Source organism: Cololabis saira, chromosome 10 (assembly GCF_033807715.1).
Source record: "Cololabis saira isolate AMF1-May2022 chromosome 10, fColSai1.1, whole genome shotgun sequence".
In the NCBI taxonomy this organism is placed as follows: Eukaryota; Metazoa; Chordata; class Actinopteri; order Beloniformes; family Belonidae; genus Cololabis; species Cololabis saira.
The window spans coordinates 46,945,718-46,963,182 of record NC_084596.1 but is presented as its reverse complement, the minus strand read 5'-3'; the positions used below and the strand labels follow the sequence as shown (position 1 = coordinate 46,963,182).

Here is a 17,465-nt window from a genome sequence, read left to right as displayed (position 1 = left end):
GTTGTAGTTTCATCGTATGTAGAGTTTCGTGGTGTAGAGTTTCACGGTAGAGTTTGAGCTGTGGAGCGTCATGCTGTGTGACGGCTCAAAGTGCTTCAAAGATGATTTTTGGTCGTGGAACCAGTTTAACCATTGAAACCAGTAAGTAGACGACCGTTCCACTGGGATTCTGTTTAATTTAATGAATAAATTGGTTTCATTGGCACCACTGAACGGTTCTTCTTGTTGGTATTTTTTTGTGCACTGCTGAGTTCATGTGCTGGAGTTTCATGTTGTGTGAATACTGGAGGTGGATTTAAGGTTGTTTTCGGAAGTGGAGTCAAGTTGATTGTTGAAATCAGTAAGTATTGAGCTGTATGTGAGTTGTAATGTAACGAATGTAACTGTATGTAAGGAGTACAGCAGAGGCCTCTCTCTATGTGGTTCTGGTTGTTAGTCCGGTGCGTGGCTTTGGTTTTAGGACATTTGACAACAGTAGAACATGGGCTGTATGCAAAGCTAAAGCACTGAACGTTTTTAAAGTGCTCTGCCAACTTAACATGTTTAAGCTGTTGAGGGAAAATGCTCTATTTAAGTTTTCTTTTAACGTCTGGATAAAATCCCCAACTTCTTGTATATAGCCAAAATGATAAATGTCATAATAAAGTTCAAAGACGTGATTGTTGACCGGATGGAGCCCCGTCTCTGTCACATGATCACACATGTAAATAAGGAGCGGCAGGAATGTAGTTTTACGTCTACATGTAAAATATCAACATCGTTCCCCTGACTCCGATAATAACGTTACATTTCAGAGTAATCTACACCCCTCATGGGACAGTTAATACAAGTGTGTGACTAATGACTGCAATTACATCACCATTTTAAACAGATGGAGGATCTTCTATCAATAACGTCATCACTTCTATGTGACTGACTTACATATACGTAATTTATATATACAGGACTGTCTCAGAAAATTAGAATATAGTGATTTTCTGTAATGCAATTACAAAAACAAAAATGTCATACATTCTGGATTTATTACAAATCAACTGAAATATTGCAAACCTTTTATTATTTTAATATTGCTGATCATGGCTTACAGCTTAAGAAAACTCAAATATCCTATCTCAAAAAATTAGAATATTCTGGGAATCTTAATCTTAAACTGTAAGCCATAATCAGCAATATTAAAATAATAAAAGGCTTGCAATATTTCAGTTGATTTGTAATGAATCCAGAATGTATGACATTTTTGTTTTTTTAATTGCATTACAGAAAATAAAGAATTCAAATTTTCTGAGACAGTCCTGTATACGTAAAATATATGTCATTACTGCCTCTCACCTGAAATGAGCTGGGATAGGCTCCAGCAGACCCCCGTGACCCTGAAAAGGATAAAGCAAGTATAGATAATGGATGGATGGATGGATGTTGGAAAATACTGCAAAATTAAGCATATATATGTGGTATGTATACAGTGTAACAATCAACATGATGACTAAAACAATGAGAAGCTCATCGTCACATTTAAAACACCAGGGTGAAACTAAATAAAAACTCTACATCTACAATCAAATAACCACTGATTCCACAGAAACATCTACTGGCACCACATGGACATAATCTTGAATTTATAAAATAAGTAAAGTAAATACATTATCTGTCATGATAAAAAGAGCTGGATTGAGTCTAAAAGAAGTGGTGAGGTGGCGTTAGTGGGCCTGGGTTTTTGTTGGTGGACTTCCTGCTGTGTGAAGAATTATGGAGAGAAACTCACCTTTGGTTCTGGTACCAAACTGATCGTTGAGCCAAGTAAGTTTCTTTATATTGTTTATTGTTGTGTGAATACTGGTGTTGGTGTAAACACACTCAACTTTGGAAGTGGAACAAGATTAACCATTGAACCCAGTAAGTGGCGATATTGATCACTAACGCTAGATGAGGTCTGTCCGCTACCATCAAGTTAATCTCACCAGTCTATCTGCTGGATCATAATGATAATTGATCATCAGATTATTAGGGACAGACTGCATTTGCTGCTTTGTGTGTTCATAAATGTGCTCTTAGCTTAGGTGAACAAGTCCTTGCAGAATCCAAGCTTTGAAGTGGAGTTTGTGTTATGCTGCTCCACGCTGTGTGAATACAAACCAGTACAAAGTCATTTTTGGAAGTGGAACCATATTAATCATTGAACCAAGTAAGTGCAGACTTTCACCACTAATAATCTTTAAATTAAAAGTCCCAGGAAGCAAATGTGATTACAATCATGTTTTATATGTGTTAATCAATATGTCCATAGGGTGTAGCCATTAGTTGAGCGGTTGGTTTTGTGTTGCTCAGTACCCAACACCCCTGATGGATACCTCTGGTTCTGTGTTCGCTGACGTTTACGGGAATAAGAACGTTTGGGGTAAATCCCCCGTCCTACTCTGTTCACGGTGGAACTTTATGATGGGGAAGTTCCTGTAGTGTGAATGACGGTTGGAGGCTCGTCTTTGGAACTGGAACCAGTTTAACCTTGGAACCCAGTAAGCTCTGATTCTGATGGTTACTACGATCCAGATAAGACGTGTCTAGAAACAGCTGAGCTAATCATGTTTGCAGGAATCAAATACACCAACCACATTCAAGCATTAGGTCAAAACCATCACTCCTCTCACCGCAAATGCACTCAGTAGCGTTAGCATCATGTTGATAGAAGCTTACACGAAACAACTTTGTGCTACATATATGACAAACCACAGAAAAGAGAGAAAGTGCTCGGCATCTTCTCTGTATGCTTCCATATTAGCATGTTAGTGTTAGTTGTTAATTGCTTTTCTTGTTTCACTGAAATGTTGTGTGGTCATGTGTGGGTTGTGAGGTGGCTGTCTGGACACACTAAACTAGATAAAGCTGGTACATGCTGACAGCTGATCAATACTGACAAGCAGCAGTAAGGTTACACTGGTGATAAGATGAGCGATCAGGAAAATGAGAACTAAATACATGAGCATCGTTAAGAAAGCGCACATTGGAGCTGTGAATTGTTTTGTCTCCTTCACTGGGGAGTTTGAGTCGTGGGTCTTCGTGTTGTGTGAATGCTGGAACTAAGATGATCTTTGGACGTGGAACCGGACTAACTATTGATCCCAGTAAGATCCTCAATGTTTTATTGGTTCATCAATAGCAACAGTATAACTTGTTGTAATATAAAAATACCTAGTTAATGAATAGTTTAGGGTTCATCACGCCTCACACGCGATTCATCAGCATTTTCAGCTCCTAAACCAAACATACAGACACATAACCTCCTACAATACATGTTTCATTCCAGTGGAAATCATAAAACTAGAATAGAAACATGAAATGGAGCTGCATGTGCGTTGGTCTCACCTGATGCAGATGGATATGAGGCAGATTATACATTTGAACCAGTGAGTATCTACTCAATCATTAGAACTGACAGGATCATTAACACCATCACAGAAAAGTTGTTTTTTTTAACAAACTGCTGTTTCTCCGTCACGTTTCAATGTTAGCTTCATCCAAAGTCGTCATTTCTAATTTATTTTTATCTGGCTGAACCAAAAAACCGACGCCAGAGGTCTTTAGTGAAGTGATCCCATTTAAAGTTCATTTCCAGCCCCTGCCCCCTCAGAACCGACCCGTTACCTGGGAGCGTTCGTGTTTTTGCTCCGGTGTTTGGTGTTGTGTGACTGCTAATCAACTTAGCATCATCTTTGGGAGCGGAACCGAGTTAAAGGTTGAAGCAAGTAAGTGATGACACAATGTTTTTATCACGTCAAGTCCAAATGGTCCTCATGTAAGGGCTGCTTCCATAATAAAGCCAGTTTATTGTGGATTAAACCTCCTTCGGCGTTGGTTTCTTGCTCTGGTGGAACCAGCTGGCTTTGGTTTTAATCTTCCCAACCAGCGCTGTGTGACGGCTGGGAGCGAGATGCTGTTCAGCCTCCACCCTCAGACGCGCCAGGGTCCAATATTTACATCTAACAAAACATGTGTGACATGTAAAATGGGAATGTCTGGACGAAACGTCAAAATTCAGAGCAGGTTAAGATCTCAATTTTTATTTTCCTGAGACACAAAAGAAAAGGAGCTGAACTCAATCCCAACATCTGTCTCCCAACATCTGTCTGCCAACATCTGTCTCCCAACATCTGTATCCGACATTTGTCTCCCAACATTTGTCTACTTTGACATTCACCTATTTAGTTTCTCAACTGCATGTGTGTGATGACTGTTTTTACATGACAATCTAAAATACTAAAAAGCTTCTAAACATGACATTGAGATCAAACCAGATTTTAATTCTAATAAGAAAGTGTTTGACTGTATAACATTCAACAGTGCAGCTTGGAAAAGGAATGAAGCAAAGAAAAGTACATAGACTGATTGAGGACAAATTGGCCGGCAAAACTGTAATGACAAAGAAAGGTGTCAAACGTGAAGGGAAAGGCATCCCGATGGCCTGTGGGATGGTTTTGCTGCTAGTTGCTGGTGGAGCAGCATTATGTCGGCTGAGAGGTTTTTTGTTGGGATGATTTGAGAGTGCATTTTATTCTCTTGTTTCCTCCAAAGAGCTGAGCTGCAGGTGATGCTTGCAGCAGTCTATATGAATGGTGTTATTGTGGAGTCCTTATTCACTGTGGGCTTACTCTGGCAACAACAGGCTGGTGTTTGGATCAGGAACCAAACTAATCATCAACAGCAGTGAGTATTTAAACGTGAAAGTTCGTCCTTTACCCAGGATTGGTCTGACTTTCTGCCCAGAAGCTGAGTTTGAGTCTCGGGAGGATTTCTGGGACCAGAAACCTCATGCAGCTAACTTAAATCAGGACTAAAGTGCAGCTTCAGTCTCAATCAAACATTTAAAGTGCTAATGTTATTTGCTTTATAGACTAAACTTTAAAGTGTATCAGTACTAGATGAAAACTGCTGGTGGATGTTCGGTTTGAGCTGTGGAGCGTCATGCTGTGTGACGACTCAAGGTGCTTCAAAGATCATTTTTGGTCGTGGAACCAGTTTAACCATTGAAACCAGTAAGTAGACGACCGTTTCACTGGGATTCTGTTTAATTTAATGTCCATAAATGTAGAATTTCATGATGTAGAGTTTCATGCTGTAGAATTTCATGATGTAGTTTTGTGTTGTAGAGTTTCATGTAGAGTTTCTTGTTGTAGTTTCATCGTATGTAGTTCGTGTTGTAGAGTTTTGTGTTGTAGAGTTTCTGTTTAATTTAATGTCCACAAATGTAGAATTTCATGATAGAGTTTCGTGGTGTAGAGTTTCATGGTGTAGAGCAGGGGTGTCCAAAGTTGGTCCTCGAGGGCCGGTGTCCTGCATGTTTTAGATGTCTCCTTGCTTTAACACACCTGATTCTAATTAACAGTCGTCACCAGCTTGTCATCAAGGTCTAGACAACTCTGTTGGTGACACAGCTACTTTTATCACGGTTTGCTGAAGCAGGGAAACATCTAAGACATGCAGGACACCGGCCCTCGAGGACCGACTTTGGACACCCCTGGTGTAGAGCTTCATGGTGTAGTAGAGTTTCACGGTAGAGTTTGAGCTGTGGAGCGTCATGCTGTGTGACGGCTCAAGGTGCTTCAAAGATCATTTTTGGTCGTGGAACCAGTTTAACCATTGAAACCAGTAAGTAGACGACCGTTCCACTGGGATTCTGTTTAATTTAATGAATAAATTGGTTTCATTGGCACCACTGAGCGGTTCTTCTTGTTGGTATTTTTTTGTGCACTGCTGAGTTCATGTGCTGGAGTTTCATGTTGTGTGAATACTGGAGGTGGATTTAAGGTTGTTTTTGGAAGTGGAGTCAAGTTGATCGTTGAAATCAGTAAGTATTGAGCTGTATGTGAGTTGTAATGTAACGAATGTAACTGTATGTAAGGAGTACAGCAGAGGCCTCTCTCTATGTGGTTCTGGTTGTTAGTCCGGTGCGTGGCTTTGGTTTTAGGACATTTGACAACAGTAGAACATGGGCTGTATGCAAAGCTAAAGCACTGAACGTTTTTAAAGTGCTCTGCCAACTTAACATGTTTAAGCTGTTGAGGGAAAATGCTCTATTTAAGTTTTCTTTTAACGTCTGGATAAAATCCCCAACTTCTTGTATATAGCCAAAATGATAAATGTCATAATAAAGTTCAAAGACGTGATTGTTGACCGGATGGAGCCCCGTCTCTGTCACATGATCACACATGTAAATAAGGAGCGGCAGGAATGTAGTTTTACGTCTACACGTAAAATATCAACATCGTTCCCCTGACTCCGATAATAACGTTACATTTCAGAGTAATCTACACCCCTCATGGGACAGTTAATACAAGTGTGTGACTAATGACTGCAATTACATCACCATTTTAAACAGATGGAGGATCTTCTATCAATAACGTCATCACTTCTATGTGACTGACTTACATATACGTAATTTATATATACAGGACTGTCTCAGAAAATTAGAATATTGTGATTTTCTGTAATGCAATTACAAAAACAAAAATGTCATCCATTCTGGATTTATTACAAATCAACTGAAATATTGCAAGCCTTTTATTATTTTAATATTGCTGATCATGGCTCACAGCTTAAGAAAACTCAAATATCCTATATCAAAAAATTAGAATATTCTGGGAATCTTAATCTTAAACTGTAAATCATAATCAGCAATATTAAAATAATAAAAGGCTTGCAATATTTCAGTTGATTTGTAATGAATCCAGAATGTATGACATTTTAGTTTTTTAATTGCATTACAGAAAATAAAGAACTTTATCACAATATTCTAATTTTCTGAGACAGTCCTGTATACGTAAAATATATGTTATTATGTTGGAAAATACTGCAAAATTAAGCAAATATATGTGGTATGTATATAGCGTAACAATCAACATGATGACTAAAACAATGACAAGCTCATCGTCACATTTAAAACACCAGGATGAAACTAAATAAAAACTCTACATCTACAATCAAATAACCACTGTTTTCATAGAAACTTCTACTGACACCACATGGAAATAATCTTGAATTTATAAAATAAGTAAAGTAAATACATTATCTCTCATGATAAAAAGAGCTGGATTGAGTCTAAAAGAAGTGGTGAGGTGGCGTTAGTGGGCCTGGGTTTTTGTTGGTGGACTTCCTGCTGTGTGAAGAATTATGGAGAGAAACTCATCTTTGGTTCTGGTACCAAACTGATCGTTGAGCCAAGTAAGTTTCTTTATATGGTTTTTATATCGTTTACAAGTTTGTTTATATAATCTATCCAACCATTCCTTATGGATAACTGCTTATTAGTGTGGATGGATGGATGGATGCATGGATGGATGGATGGATGGATGGATGGATGGATGGATGGATGGATGGATGCATGGATGGATGGATGGATGGATGGATGGATGGATGGATGGATGGATGGATGGATGGATGGATGGATGGATGGATGGATGGATGCATGGATGGATGGATGGATGGATGGATGGATGGATGGATGGATGGATGGATGGATGGATGGATGGATGGATGGATGGATGCATGGATGGATGGATGGATGGATGGATGGATGGTGGAGGATGGATGGATGGATGGATGCATGAATTGATACATGGATGGATGGATGGATGGATGGATGGATGGATGGATGGATGGATGGATGGATGGATGGATGGATGGATGGATGGCAAACATGATCTTAACTAATGACCCATAAATCCAGTTTAACAAGAAGAGAGCTCAATGAAACTCAATTCAATTCAGTTCAATTTTCTTTCTATAGCATCTATTACAACGGAAGTTGTTTCTAGTCACTGTCCAGAGACCAGAACATGACATGAGTCATTAGTAACTGATTGAACACCCACACGGTGGTTACTCAGCTTAGAGTAGTTCAATTACAGAAGCTGATTCTGTGAAGGGCAGCCAAACCTTTGTTGTTTTATTCACCATGTATGAAGTATCATGATAGGAAGTCAGACAGTTAATGTTCAGAGCAGCTTCACGGTGTGACTGGCTCAACAGGAACAGGGAAGCTGTATTTTGGACAAGGGACCAAACTGTCCATAGAAAGCAGTGAGTATTGGCACTTTAAACTGAAATATGAGAAAAAGATGTGGAAAAAAGCCAAATAAATGATGTTGAAACACGTCTACGGTTTGATTTAGGCTGTGTTATTCAGTTTGTCTCTGCTCAGGATTTAAATTAAGGAACTGTAACAAACTGGTGATCCTCTGTTGGCGGTGGATGTGGACGTTTCATGACTTAATATCATTAAAATATTATTATTGCATGGGTTAATCATTATTGATTTTCATTTCCTGAACTGGAATGAATGCAACATGAATTAAGATGTAAATGAGGATTGCAGGTGTGTAACGGTTAGAGAGCAGCACCAGCAGCACGTGTTATTGATGTGAGAGGAAACGCTGTGTGAATCAAGGAAGCTGGAAGATGCTTTTTGGGAAGGGAATGGAGCTAACCATCCAGAGTAGTGAGTACCATGTAGTTGGGTTTGTTGTGTTTCTCTGCACATATTCATGTGTTTTGATTATAGTGATTAATGAGGGTAACATGATATAACAGTATGTCAGTGAATCTTGTGACCATGTGTCGATCTTACAGTAAGATAAATAAGGTGATGCTACGATTTTGTCAAAAGTGTATGAATCAAGCAGAGCAATGCTACACTAAACAGTGACCTCAATTTTGATGATAACAGGACATGTCTGCGTCACTTCAGAGATAAGTCAAGTCAACTTCCTTTTATTGCCACACGGCTAGGCCGGTGGACTTAGTTTCACGGTGCAGGTGGAGCTGCAACAAAACACCACAGCAGTACAAAAGACAGAGACATAACAGTGCAGACAAAACTGGACAAGGCACACATCAGCACACATCAGACAAGACCCCCGAAACAGGACAAGGAATTAAGCATTTAGTAGTCGTACGGCCGAGGGAAAGAAAGAGTCGTTGTATCTCTAGTTCCTTTTACCCAGTGATTTATAAATAATCCTCCTCTGGGAGCGGAGGTGCTTAAACAGATAGTTAGCAGGGTGTGAGGGTCCTCAGTTATTTCAGTTGCCCGTGTGATGGTGTGGTGTTTGTAAAGGGAGTCCAGTGTGGGGAGTTCATGTTTAGTGATTTTGGAAGCCCTTTTATTATCCTGTCCAGTCTGTGTAGTGTACGTTTGGATGTATTGCCGTACCATATGGTGATTGATGAACACAGAATATTTTGGATTATAGCAGTGTAGAATTGGAAACTCTCTTCCTGATTCTGTATTTCCTTAGTTGTCTGAGGTGAAATAGTCTCTGCTTTGCTGTTTTGAGCAGATGAGTGGTTGCTGGTCCCAGTTCAGTTTATTGTTGATGTGTGTGTCGAGGAATTTGAATGAGTCTGTGATGAGATGGATTGGTTGTTGATGATGGTGTCTTGACGGGAGTGTCTTTACGGAAGTCAATGACCAGTTCCACAGTTTTAGCTTCATTGAGGATGAGGTCGTAGTCCCTGCAGATAATACTGTTGTTGTGTACCAATGGTGGAAGCCATGCATCTCCACTCCCATACAAATAAACAGTTGTTACAGCTACGCAGCTAATAACAGTTTAACCGGTGGCTGATCAATACAGTCGTTTTAGGTCTCTAGTCTTACACAGATGCAGCGATGTTGAAGTTACCTTTATGGTCACTTTTAATCAGAAATGTAAGATGTTAAAACGCATGTTACTAGGAAAGGAAACAAAGCCGACAGTATGATCAACGATAATCAATAACATCTTAGCCGTATGTTTCAGTAAATACAGATATTCTTTAAAAAGACAAAACTATTCCCACTGGTTGTCTGTATTGGAGTTTTAGTTGAGAGCAGGAACACGGTGTGACTGGGACAGGAGTCACAAGAACCGTCTTTGGTGCGGGAATCCGGCTACTGGTGGAGAACAGTGAGTAACGTTCAAGTTGGAGATGAAGTTCACTTTTACTGATCCACGCTGGACTAAATCATGACTTGAAACACAGGGTTAGTGAATATCCACAGTTCATGTACAGACCTGAACAAACCTACTGTATAAATGAATGAATTGATCATTAATGAATAGTTTTTTGTGATTACTATTTAGTTTATTGTAAAAGCTTGCTAAACAACCAAACATTATAGAATATGTAGAAGATCAGATATGTGGTCACGTTAGTGGGCCTCCAGGTTTTTGATGGTGGGCCTCCTGCTGTGTGAATAACGCTGGAAACAAACTCCTCTTTGGTTCTGGCACCAAACTTATTGTTGGGACAAGTAAGTTTCTTTATTTTGTTTACGTGGTCGTCTGAAATACAGCAGGGTGGACTCTGAAGTGTGAAATACTAAAGTTACAACAAACTAGACTTTGAAAGATGGAACTGTTGGAGAGTAAGAAAAGATGATTTCCCTGTAACCAGTTGTCTTATCAACGTCTATTTTTATTGTGACGCAACGCAGTTGTGATCCTGAAGGGACATTTAAGGATCAAGTTTCAAGCTTTATTGTCAGATATGCTATATATATATATATATATATATATATATATATATATATACAGCACATTGAAATGACAGTCCTCTCTGACCCACGGTGCAAAATACAAGTAATAAAATAGAACACCTTGCTTTACAGCAAGTAATAAAAAGGAGGATAAATAAGAACAATCAAAAACGATAAAATACAACAAAATCTAATAAAATAAAAGTTTCAACTCAGATGAAAAAAGTTTCTACAGACATATCTAACTTGGCCGTTAAAACGTTTGGATCGTGCAATTGGCGTTTGTGTAATGTACGTGAGAGCTGTGTGTCTGACTCTGGAGTCAGGAAAGTCTACTTTGGAAGAGGAACACAATTAATTATTGAAAAGCGTGAGTTCCTTCTCATTTGTTTAACTTTGCATTTTTATTCTGTCTCAGAATGTGTTGTTTTGATCATATTTGACAATCAATAATAAGTGAATCTGGCCTCTAATTTAGATAATGTCAAGCATGATTTGTACAATTCACACCAAATACAAATACCTTGTATCACACAGTTAACATAAAACTTGTAATTTCTTCTTATTAAACATATTTTACCTTTAAAATGACCATTAGCTTAATTCAAATCCTTTGAAAACAAATCTTGAAATAGAAAACCTCTTTTCCAACTTTTAGGTGGACAACAAAGTAGCATCATAGATACAAAGGTTTGTCTGTAACACGACGTCTACAAATCAATAACGACATAACAATGAGCAGTAAACAGCAGTAATGGTGAGTTTATGCTGAGTCCTTGTGAACTGTGCGACTGGAAACCAGACTCCACTTTGGATCTGGAGTTCAAGTCATGGTCCAGGCCGGTGAGTAAAAACCACTCGTTACGGATCAATAACTAAGTATTATCATTTGTGAATGTGACCATGGCCACGGCCGTGTTTCACTCAGATCCGTCCACCACGGTCCGAGGCTTCAGTGCAGCTTTATTGGTAGTTCTGCTCTCGTTACGCTATTTGTTTTATTTTACACTCGTCATTAACTGAATCATTTCACAAAAAATATGAACTAAGTTTGGTAAATGGTCCTTGTGAGTTCCTATAAACAACAGGAAAACAAGGAAAACAGAGCGGGGCGGTCAGTGTTCTTGATCAACAGGTCTCTAGAAGATCAAAACGCCCACACAGTGTTGTCGTCGGTATGACTCCTGGCTGGTTCTTCTGTGGCAGCACTGTTGCCTCACAGCAAGAAGGTTCCCGGTTCGACTCCCAGGCCCGGCACGGTCTTTCTGTGTGGAGTTTGCATGTTCTCCCCGCGCTTGCGTGGGTTCCCTCCGGGTGTCCGGCGTCCTCCCACAGTCCAAAACATGCATGCTAGGTTAGCCTGTAGGTGTGAGTGTGTCTGGTTGTTTGTATGTATGTGGCCCTGTGATGGACTGGCGACCTGTCCTGGTGAACCTGCCTCTCACCTGAAATGAGTTGGGATAGGCTCCAGCAGACCCCCGTAACCCTGCGAAGGATATAGATAATGGATGGATGGATCTTCTGTCATTTATTCAATTTAGATAATGAAGGTTAATGTTAATCCAATTTAGCCAGAACTTTAACGACAACTTTTGTCGAGTAAAGCAGTTAACGTTTGACGCCTTTTTTAACTGAATAAAAGATGTAGCTGAAATGGTAAATCATCTGGGAAACTGGATCCTGCAGCGTGGGAGTGAGAGGGGCAGGGTAACGGCCCGGGCAGGCGGGGGAGAGATTTGTCCGTCAAGACTCCTCTCCCTGGCCCTGCCCCTTCTCAACCTTTCCCCGACCCTGCACCTAACCTGGGGCTTGATGATTGGGCCGGAGCTTCGGGAGCTGCGTGCTGGCCTGCGGTCCTCACCCCCGGTCATCCCGTTGCTGCTTCCACCTGCCTGCGATCCCCACCCCCGGTCATCCTGCTGCTGCTTCCACCTGCCTGCGGTCCCCACCCCCGGTCATCCCGTTGCTGCTTCCACCTGCCTGCTGTGTGCTGTTGTGTGCTATCAGACTAGCACCAGCACCTCAGTATGACCTCTGGCTTTTTAGATCATCAACTCCAGAGGGCCAATAAAATAATTCCTAATCAAGTTCTAATTAAATCAAATCTCGGCATTTAGCAATAAAACTGAGAAAACCGGCTCACAAACTCAGATCTCCAGCGACAGGTTTCCGTCGTGGTTGAGTTTCTCTGTGTGAATGACAACAAATTTAAAATCACCTTTGGATCTGGAATCTCAATGATTGTTTCATCGCGTGAGTCTGTTTTCTACCATCATTCCGACTTCACCTTAAAAAGCCGTCTGATATTGTGGCGCAATGCTCAATTAGACGTATTGGTGCTGTTTAATATTACTGAATCATTAAGTATTATTGAACTGACTTGGGTTGTCTCTCTGTTGGTATTTTCAATATTCATGCCACGATGCTTAATGTCTGTTGTAATAATAATGTGGCGGATATTTATTTAGTTTTAAACTTGTTAAGCAGAGCAGCAAAAATCGTTTACCTCAGAGCAGGTAACAACTACTGTACATCGACTTTCAGCCAAATACGTCAATTTTGTTTTTGCTATCAGACGTTGTGTTGTGTTAACGCTGAGCCAAATGTTCCTTCATTACAACTATTTTATGATGCTTCTGCAACAACAACACTAACCAACAGGAGGAACAGCTTTATTTTTTACGGAAGAGTATTAGGGCCATGCAGGAGAAAAAATATTTGAGAAGGGAAGATTTTTTTTTATTGTGCACTTCGAGAAAAAAGTCGAAATGTCGAGAAAAAAGTCGAAATGTCGAGAATAATGTTTAAATACAATTTCAAGAATAAAGTCGAAATTTTGTGAATAAAGTCGAAATTTCAAAAATAAAGTTGAAATACATTTTGACTTTTTTCTCGATATTGTACATCAACATTATTCTTAACATTTCGACTTTTTTCTCGAGGTGCATAATGAAAAAAAAAATCTTCCTCCTCTAAAATATTATTTTAATTTTTCTCCTGCCTGGCCCTGATGCTCTTCCGTAGTTTTTTCTACCAAAGCTGTGTTTTTGATTGGCCGCAGCAGCAGAGCTTTGACCAGGCTGTGCCTGAAACCACGGAGACACGAGAGCGTGATACGCTGAGTGTGGGAAACTCAAACATGACAAAACAATCTAATGTGTGGGGGGTGTTTGGTGTTGATGAGTTTTCCATCTGTGTGTTTCAGAGGAAGAGTACAAACCAAAGTATTACAAACTCAACGACACAGTGTGCCTGGCCACCGGCTTCTCCAGGTACAGCGGCACGGCGGACATCAAACCCACGACTCTGACCAAACCGGCCATGATAAGTTCTGATAAACTGTACAACCAAGTCCTTTTCCTGGACAATCTACACGATTGTAATGGTGAGTTTAACCCCCAGCAGCAGGCTTTTTTATTTATTTTTTTATTAATTTTTTTATTTTCTCATTGAATTTACAAAAAAACAAGGCACATTGTAAATTCCAAAAAAACATTTTCATCAAAGAAACACTGAGCGACCAATGAGTAAAACAAACCAAAGAAGATACAAAGCGAAAAGAAAAAAAGGAATAAACAAACAAACCAAAAGAAAGAAAAAACGCAAGTGATCAGTCAGGAATTAGGGAACAAAGATACTTCTGAAGATACTGGGCTTTTTGAATCGTGCAAGATTTTAAATATTTTTTGTAGTGAATTATTTCGTTTAAATATGCAATAAAGATTGGATTAATTTTCAAAAAGCGACATTTATGAATAAAATATTTAGCCAATATAATTAAATTATGAATCCCAAAATCTATTTTTTTGTCCTCCACTTGTAAACCAACTTTAATGCTTTCAAATGTAAGAATAGGAATGGTTTGATCATTATAGGTTATCCAGTATTGGAAAGCTTCCCAAAAGGTCCTGGTTAGGCTACAAGAGAAAAGAAGATGCTCTAAGGTTTCCATGTCTGTATTACAAAAAGTACATATATTCAAATCTAAATTAAACCTTTTATGTCAAAAATCATTACATGGATAAACCTCATTCTTTATTTTAAAATGAACTTCTTTAGCCTTAGGTGGAAGTGGAAAGGAGAGGTAACGGGTTCTCATCTTAAATAAAAAACTAATAGTATACTCCCAGCAGCAGGTACCAAATACCTCAAATTTGAATACTGAAAAGAGTAAAAACATTTCAAAAATCATCTGGCCTGAGAATCAGGCGGATATAACCCCAGAAAAAACAACATGATGCTTTAAATGAAAAACGTCACAAAGAACTAATACGTTTAGCACTGACTTGTTTCCTTGCGCTTTAACTACAAATCAGGTTCCTTTTTGTCTGTGCAAATATAAAGAAAAATCGTGACATTAGACGTTTGACAGAATGATTTTTTTCTTGGAAGCAACAAGTAATAATAAGATTAAGGTGAACACAAAACCAAAATGATGTGATTAGAAACAAGAGTTTGTACTTGGTGACTGGTCCTGTTGTTGCTGCTGATTACCAGCAGCTAATACGTCCTGGCTGTGTTTGTCTTTCAGAAACCTCAGAGGAAGATGGAGTGTCTGAGTGCAGTGCAGGAGTAGAACCAGGTACATTCTGCACCCAAATGAACCAAAATAAAGCCTTTCCAAAGCAGCTTCTCGCTTTAATGTGTGTGATGTTCCGTGCAGATGAGAAAGTGAACCTGGCGTCCATCACCATCATCGGCCTCCGCCTGATCTTTCTCAAGACCATCGTCTTCAACGTGCTGATGACGCTGCGTCTGTGGATCAGTCAGTGTGAGTACCCATTCATTCCACTGCAGGAGTCCAGTCAGTCTGGAAAAAACCTCTCACGGATGACGAGTAGCTTTTTAGTCTAACGACTGAGAGCTGAATGGAAAATAAGTAAAGAGAGAGCTGAATGGTTGTTGGTGCGATGGCGGAGACGCCGTCGTGCATCGGTGTGACGGTGAAGGCCCCGTTTAAACCCCCACAGCCCTGGGCTCTGCTGAACTCCAGAAAACCATTCATTGGCATTTACATGTTTTTTAATTCGGAATTAATTATTCAAATTAAATAATTCCGAATTAAACTATTTTCCTTCGAGTTTACATGGAAACAGTAATTCCGAATTGAGGTTTACATGGAAAACACGTTTGATCGGCTTTATCCGCTTAAGGTCTGGGGGTTGGGAATGTTCTGATTGGATAGGGGGGGGACCGGAAGTTAAACTACTGGAAGAAAAACTAACTTAGCCGCTACAACTTTGAAAAGCTCACAATTTTGATGTTTCCTGTTTCCATCTGTTCTTTTAATGATTTCTATTTATTAAATAAATGTTCTCTGCTCTTGACCAGCGTTTACTGCTGCTGCATCTGGAAACTTTGTTAGGAAAACCAGCCCAGTGGAATATAAGATCATGGAGACAGACGGGCGAGAGAACAACCAGAAAGAAACACCAGAATTAATTTAAAGAGGAATGAGTGTAAACATGATCATGGAATTATTCTATTCAGATTTAAAATCGGAATAAACCAGCCACTTACTTCGGAATTAAGTTTAATTCGGAATGGCCATTTTCATTTGGAATTAGGTGTTTACATGGTCATTTTTACTCATTTTAAATCGGATTTAATTTGAATTCTGAATTAAAGAGGAATTAAACTTCCCGTGTAAACGCACTGATTGACAGAACAGAGTTCCTACAGTGGTTGTGATTCCCAGAAGGACATGAAGGATGAATTTCCAGCAGTGTTGATCCTCCAGAATGGATCGTGTCTGAGTGTGAGTGTGGATGTTTGCAGCGCTGATGTGGATCCAGGGGATTGTAAAGCGTGCTGTGTTGACACACTGATCCCTCTGGCTCTTCCAGAGTTGAGCGGGTCCAGTGAGATTGATTTGGACGAGGTCGGGCTGTGCTGTCCTTCTGCCAGCTGAAGCACTTCTCATTTCATCTATTAAAGAATCGGACAGTTTTTTTTATGTCTTGCGCTACAGAAACACACCATCTTGCCATTTTAGATCACATGACTTACTCATTTTTCACATTTGTCTTCTAGGATCTTGTTAGAGTTTGGCCAGAAGGACGGAGCACCGAGGAAACGAGGAGATGAACCGCGGGGCGTCTTTGGTTGAGCAAGATGTGTCGTATATACAAGCCGTGAGAGATGAATGTGTAACGCATGTACATACAATCCTATAATCAGCTATTTGTTATGTGGTTTGTAAAAGAGTGACAATATCGTGCAGTGTGGGAGAGGATTTTAAACTTCTTTTGTGTCTTGTTATTGGTGATAAATGAGTGTTGTTGTGTGAGTGTTGTATTTACTGGACTCCTGCATGTAAAACCTTATGTGTGAAGATTTAAATAAAAGCTCAAAGACAGAATCGTTCTGTTTTCATTTCCGTTTTCCCTGTTGGAGGCAAACTGATGTGTTCAGGCTTTTATTAGGGCACTGACAGTGCGAAGCCCTATTGTATCTGTAGGAATGTTTTTTCTTTTCCTTGTTTTTTTCCTTGTTTTCTTTTTTTTTTTTCCCCCCGACAAAATGAAGGCCTTTTTTTCCTCTAAACGTGCCCCAAAAGTCACCAAATTTTGCCTGCAAGCCAGGCCTGGCGAAAAATGTGATATTTAATGGTTTGCATTAATGGGCGTGACCTAATGGCTCAACAGCGCCCCCTAGAAAACTTTGTGCCTCAAGCCCCACAATACGGTTTGACGTACATGCACGAAAATCGGTACAGACCTGTATCATGTCGCAACTTAAAGAAAAGTCTCTTGGTGTCATGGCCGAAACCCAACAGGAAGTCAGCCATTTTGAACATTTTGAATTAATGTGTTATACATTAAAATGTGCGTCTCGATCCTGCGACGATGGGCATTACTTTTCTCAGTCAAAAGCGTTACCGTGGCGACGATAGACGCCAAAAAGCACGTCCCCCTTCATCTGATTGGTCGATATGTGATAGTTCCTACTTTCT

At 39.7% G+C, this 17,465-nt stretch overlaps 1 protein-coding gene across 1 annotated transcript in view; it reads left to right on the top strand.

The window, feature by feature from the left end:
* Positions 1–16,588, top strand: part of LOC133452276 (M1-specific T cell receptor alpha chain-like) — a 46,777-nt gene extending 30,189 nt beyond the window's left edge. The window contains exons 2-5 of the mRNA XM_061731496.1: positions 13,716–13,927; positions 14,954–15,092; positions 15,174–15,281; positions 16,544–16,588. Coding sequence (XP_061587480.1) covers positions 13,716–13,927; positions 14,954–15,092; positions 15,174–15,281; positions 16,544–16,545 — 461 coding nt within the window. The 3' untranslated portion in view covers positions 16,546–16,588. The remainder of the gene's footprint in view (positions 1–13,715; positions 13,928–14,953; positions 15,093–15,173; positions 15,282–16,543) is intronic.
* The last annotated feature ends 877 nt before the right edge of the window (positions 16,589–17,465 follow it).